General features: G+C 37.3%; 2 protein-coding genes across 5 annotated transcripts in view; both read right to left on the bottom strand.

Annotated features, from left to right (window-relative positions):
* The window catches only part of fndc3ba (fibronectin type III domain containing 3Ba), a 136,124-nt gene extending 129,559 nt beyond the window's left edge, over positions 1-6,565 (bottom strand). Inside the window, exon 1 of the mRNA XM_026206684.1 lies at positions 6,434-6,565. The gene's annotated coding sequence lies outside the window, so the exon portion shown is untranslated. The remainder of the gene's footprint in view (positions 1-6,433) is intronic.
* Positions 6,566-13,940: 7,375 nt separating this feature from the next.
* ppp2r3a (protein phosphatase 2, regulatory subunit B'', alpha) overlaps positions 13,941-20,331 on the bottom strand; it is a 78,864-nt gene continuing 72,473 nt past the window's right edge. For 2 of the 4 annotated variants that reach the window (XM_026206679.1, XM_026206683.1), the window contains exons 6-13: positions 19,142-19,228; positions 18,897-19,053; positions 18,605-18,653; positions 18,425-18,514; positions 17,777-17,952; positions 16,454-16,572; positions 16,250-16,356; positions 13,941-16,129 (exon numbers count right to left, since the gene is read on the bottom strand). In XM_026206679.1, coding sequence (XP_026062464.1) covers positions 16,033-16,129; positions 16,250-16,356; positions 16,454-16,572; positions 17,777-17,952; positions 18,425-18,514; positions 18,605-18,653; positions 18,897-19,053; positions 19,142-19,228 — 882 coding nt within the window. In that variant the 3' untranslated portion in view covers positions 13,941-16,032. The remainder of the gene's footprint in view (positions 16,130-16,249; positions 16,357-16,453; positions 16,573-17,776; positions 17,953-18,424; positions 18,515-18,604; positions 18,654-18,896; positions 19,054-19,141; positions 19,229-20,331) is intronic. The other 2 variants (XM_026206680.1, XM_026206682.1) reach the window with 1 other exon arrangement.

Below are 20,331 nucleotides of genomic sequence, written 5' to 3'. Positions count from 1 at the left end.
ACCGCAGCTCTGATTGGTTGTTTTTTACCGGGAGTGATTGGGTTTCTGCAAATGGCTATAGGACCACTGGGAGGAGCCAGAGGAGCCTGATTTTTTCACAGATTATCTGTCTCATATTCTACTGTCAGGACATAATGACAGGTTTAATAAATATGTAAAAAATATTTTTTTCCAAAAGTTCCCTACAGCACCTTTAAGGGATTCAAAAACATACAGCAGGATGAATGTAGCCAGATTTCCAAAATTAAATGACTCATAACATGGCCCTTTAAAAAGAATGATTCATAAAGACTAATTACTGGTTTTGAATCAGTCTAATTTAAACATAATTTAAAGTCTTAGCTGAGAGAGAAATTTTGTTTACATATATATATATATATATATATATATATATATATATATATATATATATATATATATATATATATATATATATATATATATATATACATATATATATATAGCAATGGACACCATAAGTGAATTCTACACAAATGAAGTAACTGAATCAAAAATGTAATCGAATCAAAAGATTGTGATTTAGAATCTGAACCAATCAGGAATTCTCAGCCAAAGAAAATGTATTAAGAGAGAAACGCTTCTACAAAGTTTGGGATTGCACTCACAAAGGTGAAATTTTTAAGCCATTAGCGCTTTCCTCAAGAAAACACATTCATCCTCCTCCTCCCGTTAGTTACTAGCCACAAAAATGACAACTCTGAGAATCAACTGAGAATCAAATATTTTTCAAAATAGGATATGTGCTTACTAAGTCTTTTCAACTCATAAACCACAAATGTCCCCACACAATCTTCCATACAAGTTTACATTGCAGTGCAAAGACGCCACTTTCATCCACATTTGGATGGACATATTATGGTCCTGGAATGCTGAATGAGTCAACACTTTGGAACGGTCGAATCTTATGCCCAGACCAACATTCAGGGCTCCACCAGCCCCCAGCTGAACGGGGCGTGATGAATTCAGTCGGAGGAAGACACAGGGAATGAGGTGGAGGGTGTTGAAATCGGGGGACAGATTTTGCTCATTTGTCCCACATGGCTAAACACGCTCAAAGAGAGCAGCTCAGTTTAAACAAACATAACCACTTCCTCCTCACTGCACACAAAGCCTTTAAACAGAAACCCGTCCGTCGCTCCTCACTGGGTCATCTGGGGGAAAGAACAGCTAGCCACCAAAACACAGCCTTCCCTGTGTGGCTAAGCATCTGCAGACACCCTAAAAAAACTTAAACATGGCCCTGCTCCTCAACTTCACCTCACACACCTAAAATACCATTACAGCAGACTCAAGGAATATATCTGTGTCAGTCACTGAGAGAAAGGCACTGGCATTAACTGAGCTTCCTACTTCTTTATAAACATACCATACTAAATTAGGGTGCTGTACCACATCGGTTATCAGTAACACTTTAGATTAGGGCACACATATTCACTTTTCCCCCAATAAACTCCTAATTTACTACATATTGATAGTAAGTAAAGTAGTTGCTTTAATAGTTAAGATTAGGTTTGGGATAGGGTTTAAGGATGTATATAGACAAGGCATTAATATGTGCTTAATAAGTACTAATGGTAGCCAATATGTAATATGCATGCTTTTCAATATTCATTGGTGGTTGTTAAATTCACTTATAAAAAAATAACTACATTAAAAAAAAAAGTATTAATAAACAATATGCAAAAACAGTTTACTATCTTTTTTTAAAGTAAAAAAAAGAAAAAAGAAAATCACCCATGGTTTTATATGAATGTGCAATATAATATAAGAAATATAATAAGCGTTATATATTTATTTGAAATACATATTTTACCAATTTTTTTTTACTATACTTGATATGATAATTTTCGTATCATTTATTTTTTTTGCTATCTTTAAATAAATAACATTTATTATCCACCAATAAATGTAATGTATATGTGAACGCAGCATTTAAAACTCGTTTGCTCATTCATTTAAGTGCTTTATATTTAATTTTGACAATACATAACTTTAACATCAGCTGTTTATTGGCTATAAACTGCGAGAAACAGGAACAGAAAAACAAATTACAGGTAAATAATTTATTGCAATAAAAAAAAACTGCCAGTCTCCTACAGGAATGTTAAGGAGCAGGCTTTTCACCCCTTGTTGACTCTGGAATGCTGTAGAAAGCGAAAATTCAACATTGACACATTCCTTCAGTGCCACCTGGGATGCCACTGGCTTTGCAGCAATGGCTGCCATTCCCACGACCTCTCTGCTTACTTTATTTTGGTAACTTCACACATCCAAAACGTGGCTATCGAACAAAGAGAGATCAGCGGTACTAATCCAAAAGAATAATATGAATTAGCTTGAAAAATTCACCGGGCTGAAACAGATCTGGGCAGTAAGAATGGATAGCCCCCGTCCACCCCTCCCTGCTCTCAGAGGTCAAAGGGTGAAATTCCTCATCTTCCATCAGGCCTCCAGATCTCACACACTATAAAGGGGAGTGCTTGAGGAGGACGCCTGTCATGACAACAGCTATTTGTTGTGCAATATATTGCCCCAGAAATAATTGCTATAAGCTATTTTATTGTCATTTTAAGACCAATGCGATAAGTCAATATATTGATTATTGTGACAGGCCAATTGAGGAGGGGGATGGGTTAACAAGACCTGGTGAGATGGAGGGATTATGGGAGGTGTTGGTCGAAAATCCTGCTGGTAGGGGGGGTAGCATAAGAAAACAAGAAGTGTGGGACTACAAATATATGCACAGTGGCACTGCTGACATGTGTTTGCACAGGGCAGCTGGAGATGGGATCAGCCACAGCATACGTACTGTAGACACTTATTGTGCGAATTACAACAGATCAGATGGAGTTAGCAAAGGCTAAAGTGGCAAAAAATGCACAACAAATGCATCTTATGCCAGGCTCTCATTGCACATGCATGCTGGCTAAAAGCATCATTAATGAGCTGCTGCCACATCTGAAGTTTCCATCGTCCAGCTAACAGCGGCCATCTCTGCACTCTGAATGCTAATGAAAGCACGAACATACACCAGAGGCCACCTGACCAAACACTGAGTGTTTTTCCGCTGTGCTTTTAGCTAAATGTGCAAGCCTGGCCATTTGAATAATGCATTGGCATGACGGAGTGGATGCATGTCAGGAATCAGTGTCATGGAGTCAGCATCTGACCCTCTCCACCAACTGGAAAACAAGAGATAAACCAAGCTGTGTTTCGCATTGTGAAACATTTATAAGTACAGCAATGGAATACAACAGTTTCCATGTGTTTTTACAACTCAAAAATGTTATCATATCTGACTGCCCGAAAACAGGTTAATGTATTATAGCCTATAGTATTTTTGTTGTTGTTGTTTTTGTAGTTGTTTTTGTTATCTGTGGAATTCACCAAGCGAATGTACATTTAATGCACCTTAAGGGTCCACAACTCCTTTAAACGTTGTATACAGTTGTACAGGCTTTGAAACAACTTTGGAGTGAGTAAATAATGACACAACATTCTCTTTTAAACAAACAGTAAGCATGTTAAGCTAAAGAGATCTAAAATCTACATCAACTAATACATTTTTTTTCAACTCTAGTTCATTGCTGCAAGAGATGCGAAACAAAGCAGTCGAAATAAGAAGGTATATTATGGAATCCAGCAACAGCATCCTGCAGCTTGTCTCTTACAATGCTGGCTGAAGTGACGGGTGTACAGTTAGGTGGAGAGGCAACGGTCTAGAGAAAACAGTGGGAAATGGAGTTGAAAGGCCTCTTTTATCTTCATCTAAATCAACTGTCAACAACAGAGTAAATAACCAAAAAAAAAAAGATGTCTGACATACAAACATAGCAGCACTGTGTCAAACAAACATGCAACAAGAAGATGCTAAGAATGCAAAAGAGACATGCATAAAAACAATAGCACAATGATTACCGTTATGCAGAACTCTGCTTTTAGCTCCACTGAATGACGCTATATGTGGCCGTGGTTGGCTGATTCAAGATGAGCAGCAGGATCCTGATTCATGGACCAGCTGACGGCCAAATCATCACCACATGCATATTTCCCAAGCGCTAATGGTTAAAGCACAGATACAGACTTGCTCTGTCTTGCTTTACAGTTAGAGAGACGCTGGCTTTCTCTGCCTAATGAGGTCAAGGGAAAACAGCGCACTTGAGAGTCTAATGATAAGATCTACTCATCTTTTTCCAAAACATACAGCAGATGAAGGACATTGAGTTCACTGGATGGATGCTATGGAGACAAAGTAAAAAATAGAGAGAGTCGTTCCTAGAAAAACTCTCTGAACCAGCACAAGATGGGAAAAAAAAAATAAGTAAATCACATTTTACAACGTCTACTGACCGATAAGTGTGACTAAGAGATGTGAAGTTGTTTCAAAGGGCACCAGTCAGAGAAAATCAGGAAACGTCTTCAAGAAGGTGGACTCTCCGCTGCAATTAGGAACAATCACAACAGATTTTATCACGCTGCACTGCATAACATCAGCACACATCAAAGCACAGATCTGCTCCCAGGATGATGGGAACTGAAGGGGGAGGGTACGAGCGCATGTGCGGTATTTGAGGTGCCCCTGGGGAAGCAGACCTCCAGCTCACCAGGTACAACCCCATGACCTCAAAGGAAGAGCACATTCCTGCAGCTATGCCCAATCAGGAAGTTTAACTCCCCATCCCAGCTCTCTCAGCGCAGCACCTAGCCTGGTAAAACACTGGCTGTCATAGCCGATCCATCAGATACTGGCTTAAAAAATTATACAGATATTTTGTTTTAGAAGTGTCTCAGATATATGCTGGTTGTGGGTCCGTGGAAAACTACAGTTGTACTGCTCATTTTTTGCACATTTTCCTAGTGCATACTTTTGAACATTGATTCTCAACTTTTTTGACTCCAAAGTCCTCAATGTATATGTAACATCCAACAGCTAATCTTTGGTCACTTTTGACATTTTTCTATAGTATACTGTACAGTCACATGGTCACTATCGTCAGTGGTTTCCTCAGTGGTTGTAGAGTGTTGTCATGGGGAACTGGCATTATTCAGAAATATGTGTTTAATGCTGCAACTGACCAATCGGAAACAAGCATTTCAGAGAATTGCATAATGCAAGCAGAAAATGCAGCAACCCAATGTTTTATTTATAGATTTAATTTATGGCTCTTACAGAATTTTTTTAATATGAATTCACTGTCTTTTTTGACAGTATTGAAACTAATTTCAGCTTTGTGTGCAAGCAGAGAAATGCAACATGTTATTTTTCTGCGGCTATTTCTTTCATAGAACATGGATTCTTTATTCTGCCCTAGAGCAATAATTTACATTTTTAGAAAAAGTTATGAAATCCCTCACTCAGCTGGAGAACTTCAACCTGACGTCATTTTCTGCAGATCACATTTCTCCTCTCACAGATAATGTGCTTCTTTCTCTCCAATAAGACCTCTGGATCCAGGCAAGAGCAGAAATCATATGGCACAAACTATCTAAAAGCGTTATTTCGGTGACCAACAACATCATCCAAGAAACTAAAAGCGACCTTTAAAAGTCTTTTTCCAGAACTGCTAATTAGTGCGCTTTAATTCCCAGCACGAAGGAACAATCAGTACTTTCTGACGTTTGGGGGAAAGATGCACAGCGTTGCATTAAACCAAAACAATAAAAAGAAACAAAAAGAAAAGTATCAAGTCGAGCACAATATGTGACAGAACAACGCCAGCAGCACAAAATGTTTTCCTCCATAAAAATATACAGCTGTAGAAGAACAGGCTGTCTGGAATACTAGGGCATGATGGAGTTGACCACCTTCATTTCATCCTCCACATCATCAATCATCATTCCCGAAATCTTTGCCAAATATAATTCGACATCATCCCAGCAACCGCCTGTTTTGGAATCTTATATTCGCCGAGGAAAGACACCAGGAAAAGACTGAGCATCCCAAATGCATTTCACTTAAACAATTTGATACCAAGACCCATGGCTTTAACAAATTATGTTCTAATAATGCTAAAAAAAAAAAAAGTATAGTTTTTAGACAACTGTAACTTTTACGTAACAGAACGCGCTACGTAGAACATCACAAACTCCCCAAAATTCCAAAGTTGGCATTCAGCGTAAACTGCGCCAATCGTTAGAAAGTTTCACGACGAGTTTTGAGCATCTCTGGGCAAATATCGGTTTCTAAAAAGAATTCATGCAAAACTGTCAGTTTTCCTGCGGAGTAATGAAGTTATCGGTCTCTTCTCCTGGTTTGGCCAACTAACCCAGACTCCCGGCGTCACCGCCATCCAGACACAAAAATGCACGCAACTTTCCGTTAGGAACATATTTCATCGTTTAATTGGGAAAAAAGCACACAAACGCGAGCTGTGGCAAAAGATAGCCCTTAAAAGCGATAAGAAAAACTCACCTCGCTGCAATAAAATGATCTTGAAAGAAACTCCAGAGCTCCACTTTCAGCCCAGACACAACTTTGGCAATCCCTGCTCCAGTCTGCTCCAGCAGCGCTCAGTCAGGGGGAGATTCCGCGGCCATCTCAATGATGTCCCACAGCACATGTGAGCTTGATCCTGCCCCTTTTACCGTAAACAACCATATAAACGACCTTCACAGAAGAGCCGAAGACAACCATTCAACAGACACTCGCACAGACACAGCTTTTAGCATGCACCACACCAGCAGTAATAAACTCACTTTTACAAAGATGTATTCATGCTGGGTTCAATGGTTCTAATCAGATTGTGTTTATGGATTTTTACAAGATCAAGGTAAAGGCAAAAAGAAGTTCCTCTTCTGTTTTTAATACAACTAGTTATTTAATTTGTTTTTAAAAGAAACACTTCATGTAAGGCTCTTTGTTGTCAAGATTTTTTTGGTGTGTGTGTGAGATTGTTACTGATTATTTATGCATCTATGTGTTTATTTATTGTAATTTGTAAACAGAAACAATCTGTCCCACAGTACTGAGTATACTTGGTTTTTGTAGTCTCTTGTGGTTTGATGTTCAGTAACAAATTACAGTAAGGTTCCATTTATTAATATTAGATAACTATTTATATAATTTGTTAACACGAACAATGAGAAACGTTTTATTTCTAAATCTTAGTTTATGTTAATTTACTAAAACTTTATTCAAATCAAAAGTTTTGTCTGTTAATATTATTTAATGGACCTGAGCTAAAATGAATTAACAATGAACAGTTGTATTTTTATTAACTAATGTTAACAAATATGAACATAATAAACAGTGTAAAAATGTAAGTATAAAATAAAGTAATTTGCTCTGTTAGTTAATGCATTAACTAAAGTGTTACTAATGTTTTCATAATGGTCAAGCTGGTACTTACCGCACAATTCAAAACACATTAATGTAACCACTATTAAGTTAAGTATGCAAACTATTATAAGTCCACTGCATGTCCGTGACTCATGGCATAATCATGTAGGTAGGTATGTAGGTTTTAAAAACTCAAAATCAGAGGAGCACAGCTGAACAAACTCGATGCCCCTTGTCCTACACTTCACTTCTCTGACAGTGGCAGGCAGGTCACCGCTGTTAATGTGTCTGCTGCCCCCAGCAGGACAGTTAAAAGAAGGACAGGAGAGCCCTGAAGAACACAGCTACTGTTAACATACTGAAGCATGTTTAGTGCTGCTTTTTATTAATTGCTCATATTGTATGCTGTGATAATTAATCCACCGTTTAACATTTATAATAAAACGTGTTTCTTGACTGCCAAATGATTTGATAGATAATGATGATACTCAGCTCTATATTTCTTCGCGGCCCAGTGAAACACACCAATTTGAAAAACTAATGGAATGCATAGTCGATATAAAAAACTGGATGACGAGTCATTTCTTACTGCTGAATTCAGAAAAAACAGAGGTGTTAATTATAGGACCTAAAAACTCTGCATGTATTAACACAGAACACTGTCTAAGACTTGATGGCTGCTCTGTCAATTCTTCGTTATCAGTTAGGAACCTAGGTGTGCTATTTGATAGAAAGCCAAGTTTCTAGCATTTGCAAAACTGCATTTTTCCATCTCAATAATATATCTAAATTACGGCCTATGCTCTCAATGTCAAATGCGGAAATGTTAATCCATGCATTTAAGACCTCAAGGTTAGATTATTGTAATGCTTTATTGGGTGGTTGTTCTGCACGCTAAGTAAACAAACTACAGCTAGTCCAAAATGCAGCAGCAAGAGTTCTTACTAGAACCAGGAAGTATGACCATATTAGCCCGGTCCTGTCCACACTGCACTGGCTCCCTATCAAACATCGTATAGATTTAAAAATATTGCTTATTAGTTATAAAGGCCTGAATGGTTTAGCACCTCAGTATTTGAATGAGCTCTTGTTACATTATAATCCTCCACGTCCGCAACGTTCTCAAAACTAAACTCTGGAATAACCTACCTAACATTGTTCAGGAGGCAGACACACTCTTGCAGTTTAAATCTAGATTAAAGACACATCTCTTTAACCTGGTTTACACATAACACACTATGCTTCTAATATCGAAATCCTTTAAAGGATTATTAGGCTGCATTAATTAGGTAAACCGGAACTAGCAACACTTCCCATAACACCCGACGTACTTGCTACATCATTAGAAGAATGGCATCTACGCTAATATTAGTCTGTTTCTCTCTTGTTCCGAGGTCACGGTGGCCACCAGATCCAGTCTGTATCCAGATCAGAGGGTCACTGCAGTCACCCGGATCCAGTTCGTATCCAGACCAGATGGTGGATCAGCACCTAGAAAGGACCTCTATATCCCTGAAAGACAGCGGAGACCAGGACAACTAGAGCCCCAGATACAGATCCCCTGTAAAGACCTTGTCTCAGATGACACCGGGTTTCACCAACCTAGTTTCTCCCAAAGTTTTTTTCTGCATTCTGTCACCGATGGAGTTTCGGTTCCTTGCTGCTGTCGCCTCTGGCTTGCTTAGTTGGGGTCACTTCATCTACAGCGATATCATTGACTTGATTGCAAATAAATGCACAGACACTATTTAAACTGAACAGAGATGACATCACTGAATTCAATGATGAACTGCCTTTAACTGTCATTTTGCATCATTGACACACTGTTTTCCTAATGAATGTTGTTCAGTTGCTTTGACGCAATGCATTTTGTTTAAAGCGCTATATAAAGAAAGGTGACTTGACTTGACTTGACTTAATGGCTGCTTCAGATTCAGCTTTGCCATCACTGGAATAAATTACATTTCAAAGTATACTGAAACAGAAAACATCTTACTGACCCAAACACTTTCAAAACATTATTGTATTATAAAGTTTCAGAAGTTCAGAGGCAGACAAAGTAGGCCACACAACTCCGTTGCTTAAGTGAAAGTACCGACAGAAGTACTTCCTTTTAAAAGTACTTAAGTAACAAACATTTTTATGTCAATGCACTGTTTTATTATTGCAATACCTTATGCATTATGCCCTATCTACCTCACTGATGTGGTAGGTTTTAGCATTTAAATGAATTGCTTTAAGCCTGAATGATATTGATGAAAAAGTGGAGGTCAAGCGCACTTAAAAAAAAAAAAGTGCCCCAATCTTTCATTTCCAAAGTTCAAGACATATAGTGTTGTGCAAATATAGATCATGCCTCAAAATGCAGAGTCCAGGTGTTCTTCTGTGACAGTGTGAAGTACTGTTGGTGTTGTAGAGGCTGAATGGTCAGGGGATTTCCTGGAGATGGAGATCTGGAGTAAATAAGGCACTGTAATCATCTTCCAACGGATATGTGCTTCTCTTAATCACAGACAGCTTCTGGCTGATACAGGATAGGGTGTTCCCTCCTGTTGAAGTTCCCGAGTGTCAGAGGTGTCCGTCTGGAACAGGAAGAGCTGATTCTCACATCAAAGCTCTTTCAAGGGTGTGGAGCACATCCCTCTTGTTCTCTGCTTTCTTCAGCTCAGGTCCAGTGTTGGGGAAAGTTACTTTTAAAAGAAATGCAATACAACGATTTACTCCATTAAAAAGTATCTAATTTCTTATTTTTTTATGGAAATTCATGTTACATTTACATTTTTCAATGTCTTCTTTTTCACATCCAAAAACTACATTTAAGAGTATTTTACTGTAAAATTATATGAAATGTCTTATTAGATCTACTAGTTTTCCACCAATAACAGTAAGGAAACTTATTGTTATTCTGCCTCAATTATTGCCTGATTTGCTGCTCATTAATAGTTAGTAAGGTAGTTAAAAATAAAAATGAATTGCGTAGATGCTATCATTAACATACATGAGAGGTTCCTATGACTTCCAGTCATTGTTATTTGATAGCTGACAGAATTTGGCATTTAATAGCTGTACAAATTCATATGAAATCCCCACCTTGTGAAATACTTGTTTTCTAATGAGATGGGGGTTGGACGATGCGGAAAGCTTGTGCATTTTCTGTTGAACTGAATTAAAATCATTTCCATCAGCAGCTGAACATGTGTTTCTACTCTGCATTTATACCAGAGTAATGCAATCTCCTCACATCTGCCAGAAAAGAGGTGGATGGAAAGTGATTATTATTCATGACATCCACGAAAAGAAAAAGACAGACAAAAGCGTGTGGCTTTATTGATCAGATCATGTTTTTCCCACCGTAGTATGTGATTGACAGCACAGGACAAACTTGAAGTTTTTCCCTGTATAGACACCTGGAAGAGTGTTTTGCAGATGGAATGAATGTGAAAACATTCTTTAGTGAGACTTCTCTCTGGAGACCAAAACAGCAGAAACAAATGAATTGCGCACAGTGAAAAACAGAAGACAGTTTCAAGAAGGTTTCACTACTTGAGTTCCTGCCCAGAATTCAGAAATCATTCTGCTTAACTCCACTACATCAGATTTCAAGAATTTGCCGAAAGGCCTTTCTTCAATAAAACACATTAGATACACATCTTTTTATGTCCACAGTAAAAGAGGATTTTTTAAAAAGTTTTATTCATTCATTGTTTGAGGGGAACATTTCAATCCTGCAAGGGAATTTGTCCATTTCCATTTGATGGACCATTTTCTTATGTCTTAAAATAGGAGAATTTAATTGTCTGACGGGACAATTTCATTAAAACTTATAAAAAACTTGAGAGATGTAATGTAAGAGCTTAACTTCTTATCAATTCAGGGAATTTTTTTTTAATGTATAGACCATGTCCACTGTGTTTATAACAGATTGGAAAATAGGTTGCCTTATGATTATGGTCTAGGTAGGATATTCATTATTTAAAGTCACAGTTCACCCAAAACTACCTACCCTTAGGACATCAAAATTGTAGATGAGATTTGAAGAAATCACCAGTAGATTCTTTGTAGTGAATGGGTGCCGTCAGAATGAGAGTCCAAACAGCTGATAAAAACATCACAGTAATGCCTGCAACTCCAGTCCATCAATTAACCTCTTGTGAAGTGAAATGCTGTGTTAGTAAGAATTCATCAAGACATTTTAAACTTTAAACCATTGTTTTCTTCTATCCATAACAATACTTGCTCCAGCGAAAAGTCATCTCGTCTGAATCAGTTCTGAAAAATATGAAGGTGGATTTTTGATGTGAGAAGACAACAGAGGAAGCGTTATGCATTATGGGCTTGTATTATGGTTTAAAGTTGCAACATCTTGATGGATTTGTTTATTATAAATAAGCTTTTCACTCTACAAGATGTTAATTGATGGACTGGAGTTGTGTGGATTATTTGTGAATTATTGTGATGTTTTTATCAGCTGTTTGGACTCTCATTCTGACGGCACCCATTCACTGCAGAGGATCAATTGATGAGCAAGTGATGCTAAATTTCTCCAAATCTGTTCTGTTGAAGAAACAAATTCATTTACATCTGGTTTATCTGAGGGGTAATACATTTTCAGCAAATTTGAACTATTCTTTTAAATAACAATATCCTGTATTAATGTAATTGATGAAAAGAGCTATCAAAGTGCCATATTTATTTTATTAATATTTAAAGTTTTGAATCTAATTATATCTAATAGTTTAATATAACATGAAAGATAATATTTTATTATAATTTATTTTATTGATCATTTAATCACAAATATTTCAGTTGAGAAATGCAATATCAATATGTACATAACAAAAAAAAAAAAAATACAGTGCAGTAAGTGTCAGAGCAGCTTTCTGGTGTGCTATCTCTGTGACAGGCCTCTTGTGCATCATAAGAGGATAATATATATTATATTAAAAAATAATAAAATATATATTATATATACTTTACAGTTGTGTTCAAAATTATTCAACCCCCTTAGAGACTGCAGTACTTTACAAATACAAGCTTTTCTGAAGATCCAGGATAAAATAAAAATGGTATTTATAACAGTTCACTGGCATATTAAAAGTGATATTGTCAATATATAATGTAATACTTTTGAGTTATACGATTTTTTAATAATACTGCTATGTCATAATTATTCGACATTGCTGTTTTTAAATTACTTATTTGCATGGTGGGGAATAAAACAGTCTCAAAACACAATTAAGCTTTTAGAAACTCTATTAAAAACAGAGTTAGCTTGAGCCATTACACATACAGTTAGCCCATGCATGTGTTGAAGTTGAGTAGCAAAAATGTGAACAGAGATCTCACAAAAGCTAAAGAAATAAATATCGTAGTACTTTAGAAAGGCTAAGGCTATATGAAGATTTCCAAGACATTTGAAAGTTCCTAGAGACACAGCTCTCAGCCTTATTCCTTAGCTTAAAGTGTGTTTTAAGAGAAAATCTTTGAGGTTGTGGAAGAAAAAGCACAATATCATAAAATGTTTAATCAGAGCAACTGAGAAAAAACCTGCAATGTACAGCCAAAGACTTGCAAGATGACCCGATGAAAGGAGGAAAACCATTTCAAAGCAGTGTGTAAGAAGATCACTAGACAACTATTGGCTTTATGTTGAGATCTTGATAAATACCACTCTTGATCAAGAAGAACAAAGGACAACTTGAACTTGATAAAATACATTTGTGTAGACTTGTGGAGCTCTGGGGGAATGTTATATGGAGTGATGTGACCAAACTGGCAAAGCTCATAAGCAGAAGAACACCATCTCCATCCTCAAACTTGGAGGTGGATCAGTCCTGTTATGGGGTTTCTTTACTGTAGAAGGAGGTGGAAATCATGACTGTATGAAGGACATCATGGATTCTTTAAAGTGTCAGGCCATTTTGACAAGAATTGTGATGCCTTTGGTGCAAAAATTGAAGCTGATGATCAATGGACTTTCCTGCAGGCCAGTCATACCAAAGTACACATCCAAATCTACTTCTGCTTGGTTCAGGGATCCGTTATAGAATGTACTTGAGTGATCTGTTCAATCTCCAGTGGTTAATTCTCATTACAAATATCTGGTTGAATTTGAAGAAAGCAGTGGCAATGTGAAAACCAAAGATTATCAGTGATCTGGAAGCTTTTTCAGGTGTGGAATGGGCCAAACCTGTAGTAGAGAGGTGACAGAAGCTTCTAAACACTTACAGACAGCGTTTATTGGTGATTTTAAAGAATATAAGATTCTGTACAAAGGGGGTTGAATAATTGTGAACATGAATGTTTAGAGCCAATTCAAATTTTATCTTGATTCATCAATGTTCCATTCTCAGAATCACTCAAAAATATATTAACAAACTTTATCTAATACTTTACTGATGCCTTTGTTAAATTGATTTCATAAAATGTTATCCTCCACAGCAAATTGTCTTGCAAGTAAAGGGGGTTGAATAATTTTGAACACAACTGTACTGTGTATATATATATATATATATATATATATATATATATATATATAAAAAAAAAATTATTTTAATTTTTTGCACATGCACCTCCCTACTATCCCTATTAATATTATTGTTCCATGTCATTTACCAATGAATAGTCTATAGACACTGTATAAATTGACATTTTTATTTGTTTTCATAATTTTCCAAAAGAAAAAAAAGGGAAAATTCATGCGAACACCAGAGCCATCTCATCAAAGCACTTAAGAGATTACGCCACTTAAGTCCAATCTTTCACCATCTGCAAGCAAGACATATCATGTCCAAAAGAAAAAAAAGAACACATAGAAAGATATAAAACACAAAAAAGATAAGAAGAAGAAGAAAAATCGCACACTAACAAGATTTGTTGTTTACAGCTTCTGTAGCTGCCAATAGCTGTCCAGAAGATCAGATTTGCATAGCGTCAATGTGCTAGTGATCAAAATGAACCAGGATTGTAGCATTAGTCAAGTTTAGTTGCAGCTTTGTGTTTTCATCTCAATATCTAATTGTCTCGATAAAAGTGTAACACACTACAGTTGTATTGTATTGCTGTTTTTTTTTTCTTTTTCTAAGTGCTACTTGCATGTCATTATTGGCAGAAACATGTCCAGTTGATTGTCACCTGTCAATGAATTCATATTGAATTCCTTCATAAAGCCCCTGCTCACTCAGCTTAATGCACATTATATAACACTGGCAGTTAGAGATATATCATAATTTAAACATACCCTACCACTCAGTGGCAGAGTCAATCACATGGGAAAAATAAAATACAAAGACATTTACAGTGGCTATATAAAATAAATGTCCTAGGTCAAAAAAAAGAGCTAGACTACAGTACAAGAAAAAACTACTGGTAAACCATGAAAATGGCTGGCCAAACAAAACCACTTCACATATATAAATATATTACACTAATTACAGAAACCAAAGAGTGTGACGGAGTGGAGGCACACAGAGAGACATTTAAAAACACTGATCAGGCTGGCCAGCACTAAGAGACAGTCACTTGTTAAAGCTGAATTGTGTCATTTTGGATAATTAAACACTTTCTCAAAATCCCAGTTTCATGGCAGAGGACTATAAGCAAGCGTATGTTGGTTTCCCTGTAAACACTGTTGCCCTGTGGTGTTTGGAGTGGTATTAGTTTACTCACCAAAGGCAGAATAGTTTGAGATGGTTATTTTTGCAACTCCAATTCGTTGTACATTGCATGAGTCAACAGTAGAAGAGAGTACATGAGCATGAGTGGTCAACCAGGGGTCAGAAGGACTGTAGTCTTCTGTATAATCTTAAACAGTGCGTTAACAATGCCCAAGCCAAATAAATAGTGCTTTACAGCTCTCTTTACCTGATTACAGGCGAATTAAATACATACACAAAATGCTTCAGGACAGATGTCTCTGTACACCAAAGATGAAAAGCATGATGAATTTATATATATATATATATATATATTTCATGTTTGCATGGCCATTTCTACACATTATATAGCTGAGAAAGGACATTTCCAAAAAGCACTTTCAAGTCTTAAGATTGTCCTGGTCAGTTCATCTGGAAATATGTAAATGGAGGTTTGCTGTCTTAAGTTAAAAAAACCGTAAAAGTCACAACTTAGTCTTTTCTTTAAGCAACAACATGCAATACCATCAGTGACCACTGGGAGCAACACGTTTGCACCGTTGCCACGTCCCTTAAACACAATGTGCAACAAAGCATAGCATAGGACATGTGCTGATCTCATGATTAAATGTCTGATTTAGTCGAGAGAACTAGTTTCGGTGTGTTACGTGCCACACAAGTATAAAGTCTCTCTAGTTTTCCTCCCCACCCTTTAAAAATATATGGCAGCATTACATATAGTTTCACTCACAATAAAGCACATTCTAAACTCTTTCTAAAGTTACTAAAAAAGTCCTTTTGTTTCACATCAAAGTCTTTGTGAAGGGTGGATGGAACCAGCCGGCAGTTTAGTTTGAGGGGAGTGGATGTGATTATCGGTAAGAGAGTGAAAAACGATGAGTTTACATTTACATGTTAAGACATATTGCACATAAAGCCTTTTTGTGGGTGTCTGAAGCCTTTTGGTTTTAGAATTAGTTCTATTGCAGACATGCACACACACACAAATGTCCTTAAATGAAATGTAGAAAAATGTTTTCCCTTTTTGACGTGTGAGGAAAAATATGGCATGGTGGTTATCCGTACAAAAACGGCGACTTATGCCGATAAATCAGATATGACCAGCTTATCCATTTTATTTCCAATGTCTGAGGAGACCGTGAGCTCATCTGACTCGTAATCGTCGTCAAAAGATCTGCAAAAGCAAGCGTGCAACAGTTACGCTTTATACTCCACATACAGATGGTATCTCATCTCAATGCAATGTAATGAACGCCATAGAGAATTCATTCCATTACAGAGTGCATTGACTCACCCCTCTCGTAGCTGTTCATTGGCTGTCTCCTCTGCCACAAGAATCTCATACTCTTCGGCAGCATACTTGTCCCAGTCGGAGGGCTCTGGACCGTCACTTTCCAAATCCTGATACACAAGCATGTACAGTTACAGGACGCTCTAATGTACTAACAGAGATAATATTCAGCACAGGGGACACAGATGCAACCCATCAAACTCTGACCTTCTGCACTGCAAAGGGATCTCTCTGCTCATGGTCCAGGTACTTCTCCAGATTGAAGAATGTGTCATAGAAAATATGTGCCATCCTGCAGCGCTTCAGATCTCGTAGAGTGATTTTACCTGCCAAGAAATGTCATTTGGTTACATTACACATCCATTTATTCACTGTACAGTAGGGCTGTGCGATATAGACAAAAAAAACCTATCGCGATTTCTTTGATCAATTTGGCGATTTCGATTTTAATCACGATTTTGGCACACACAGACATGCTTTACAGTAATGAATGCATTTAATACACAATTAAAACATATTTCAAAAAGAAAAACAATTAGAGCTTTATAAAAAATTGTAACATGTCTCCTGAACAGACATAAGTCCCATTAGAGCTCATTGTAGCGGTGCCTCAGGTGTTGAAATATATTCACACATACTCCGTCTGCAGTGCATATACAGTATGTTTATGCGGTGCAGAAGCAGCAGCGAGAGCGAATTATTGTAGTGCAAAATCACATTAATATAATGCGCGAGCCCGAATCTCTCAGCTCACATGCAGCTTTCCATGCTCTCGCATAAATAGACGCACGCTCTCAGATACACACTGCTCTTACACGGAGAGAGTGTGCGCACTTAAAACGTATCTCTCCTCTCGCTCAAACTGTGTCCTGTGCACTGACAAATCTCTCTATTCTCATGTGGTAGATATTAATTCTATTCTATTAATTTCTAAGCTCCTCTGTTTTTTTTTACCATGTGCAGTGTGAACGCTGTGATCCGTTAAGATGGGCTCGGAAAAAATACACAACACAGATGGAGTGTGTGAACCTGGCGTTATGTAGGCCTATGCCTGGTCTGCTCTGTTCATGTGCTCCATTTATGCACGCTGCATTCTGATTGGTTCGGATAGCAAACTGCATGAGGTCGGGGCAGCGGAAAAAAGTGATTTAGAAAAGTGATTTAGAAATCGCGCTCACTTAAAATGTGATTTTATGATGATTTCAATTAATTGCACAGCCCTACTAAATTCATGGGAATTCCAGGTAATTTATCCGTGTTATTTTATATAGACATTTCCACACTTGGCAGAAACTTTTATTTAAAGCTACCTTTAGCTAATTGATGGTAGAGATTTGTATTGTCATTTATGGGCTTTTAACGGAAACTCTACAGGAAATTGAGGGAGAAAGAGAAGCGAATTGAATCAGAATAAAACATGGGATTAGAGCGTGTGTCATTTTTACTTTAGAGGTAACTTCATGTTCTTCCTGTTTTGATTTTAAGTTCATATGGTTGATATGATTGAGTGTATCAGAATGGGTTCTTTACCTGGGCATTCTGGTTTAACTAAGTCCAGCATCTGGCACAGGAGATCCTGGAAAGGCAGTGGTTCAATGCCCATCCCCTCCATGCGTTCGCACTGCTCCTCATAGAAAAACTCCAGTTCAAACATGGACAGAACACCATCTCCATCCATATCCATACAGCGGAACCAGTACTCTATACTGAACAGAGAGAGTGATAAAGTTATATATAGCAAACATGTGAAGATATATTGCTAAAACCATGACAGCCTAAAAAGTAGCACAAACCCTCTTTATAAAGGTGGAACTTGGGTTAGATTTTTTATCATAAATACCATTTGTGCCAACTTTGGATAAAATGTTCCCTATCTGTGTTCCAGAAGAGAAACACTGCATAGTTTATATATATATATATATATATATATATATATATATATATAATTTAATTTATCAATAAATCATTATTCTCAACTCTTATTTTCAGTTTTCCTATTAATTTTAGTTATGTGTGTTCATCATTCAGTTTTCTCACTTCATTAAGTGCCAAGGTAGTATTTCAAATTTTCATTTTTATGTTTAAATTGAATCTAATATTTATATTTACACATTTATTTCAATTTGCAGTAATTCTAGTGTCTCTAATATACAGTTTATGATTGATCCGTTTCGTTACCTTGTGGGATTCTTTTTGTCCTCCTCTGAAATGAGGAACCAAACAAACTCAGCATAGCTCATTCTTCCTTCTCTCTGGACTGAGTTTCCCCTAGAAGAAAGAAAGAAGCTTGTATCATAAGTCACATGTATGGCACCCAAAATCTCAGATACCAGCATAGTTCTCCTCAGCAGCTCATACCTTGTGACAGCTCCTGAGAACAGCCTCTCAATGATTCTGCTTGATGAAGCTTTCCAAAGAAGAACACAAAGCAGATACACATTAAAAGCCATTTCTCAGGACCAAAAGACTGATGGAAAATTGAATGAGACTCATCTAAAGTATTGCAGCAACAAGAGTTCAAGTAAGGCATTGTTTTCCCAGAAATGAATAAATGCTGGCAGAAATTTTTGGGTGAACTATACTTTAAAAAGCCATAAAAGCTAACAAATGAGACTCATTCTGAGCAAAAACAGGTTCATTCTGTACTTACCATGGTCATTGTACCTGGCCAGATCCTTGGGGTCGATGAAGAGGTCATGGTCAGTGTCCAGCTCCCAGAACTTACAGTAAATGACATAAAAGTGCTCATAAGAGAAATAATCTGTGATTTGATTGATGTCATCCTCTTCTTCCAGCAGCGCGAGAGTCTGGTGAAACAGAGTGAGTGGCTTTTGATGAAACAGTTCCTTCAAGTTTTGGAAACTGAATTGAATGGAAGCATTTAACGGTGTTCACCTGGAGGAAGTTGCTTCTCCTGAGCTCTGTCATGTTGATTTTGCCTGTCCAAGAGCGATTAACTGTGTAAAATATTCTTTGAATCACCTGGAGGTAGAGAGAGGTCATCATGTAAATGAGGATGTTACTTTTTTTTTTTTTAAGAAAGTGCTAAACCTAGACTAGAGCTTGTTTAATCTCCAAAATACTGACGTGCAAAGCAATTTAATTCCGTTTGAAAACACTCCATCTTTGAACAATAGATAATAAAAAAAGAATTGAATACTCTGGACATGATCTAAAAAAGCCTTTTTAGTTGTTACAAGTTCTCTTCACGTTCTACATCATACTAACCATGGCATCCAAATACAGAAATCCTAACTGATTAAACAAGTTCCAAAAGCAATAATCTCTCTACATGATGGCATGTAGTCAAACCCTAACAGCGAATGAGATCTGAGATCTGATTTCAATCAAGCCCCTTTTGAGAATAAGAGACATTTTTCAGAGCGAATGTGCAAATCAGGGGTGTCACAGGATATCAGTATTGATGATAACTGTGATAAAAATAAATACCAAAATCATGTTAATTCCACATATACAAGAACCCAGAGCCAATATAGTAGGTGGCAGTTACGCATCTAAACGCTTATCCCATCATAAAATGGAAAAAAGAGGAGATCAATGACACAGTTTGTTGCAACTACTGCCACACAAAAAACACACTGACAGGCGAACTGTACTCCACCTGTAGCCTAGAAAAATTAACTCTTTATTAAACAGCTCTAAAATCCCACATTGCAAGCCAAATGACATGAGTGAGTAAATGATGACAAAATGTTCCATTTGTGTTTTAAACTGTTCCTTTAAGGGCTCATCATTCCGTCCATAAGTCCCATCTGCCTGTAGGTACAGTCATGCTGAGTTGAGTTATATCTAGCACTGTGGTGACAAAAGGCCCCATGCTTCAGACTCCAACAGAAAGGGTGACATCAGTGTGGATTAACATGCATTTCCTGGGAGATCAGTCCTTCTAGGAGAGATTGGTACCGGGGTGTTTCAACCAGTGCACCAGAGCAAGGAAGTGTCTAAATATGGGATTGTGCAAGACCAGGGTCAGTAGCCTGTTGGTGGCATCCGTGTTTCCGTGATGTCAGGCCACTTTGACGCCATTACCCTTCCCACCCCCTCCGCAGCAAGTGTTACAGCTG

Source organism: Carassius auratus, chromosome 27 (genome assembly GCF_003368295.1).
Source record: "Carassius auratus strain Wakin chromosome 27, ASM336829v1, whole genome shotgun sequence".
Lineage (NCBI taxonomy): Eukaryota > Metazoa > Chordata > Actinopteri > Cypriniformes > Cyprinidae > Carassius > Carassius auratus.
This window is presented reverse-complemented; position numbering and strand designations above follow the sequence as displayed.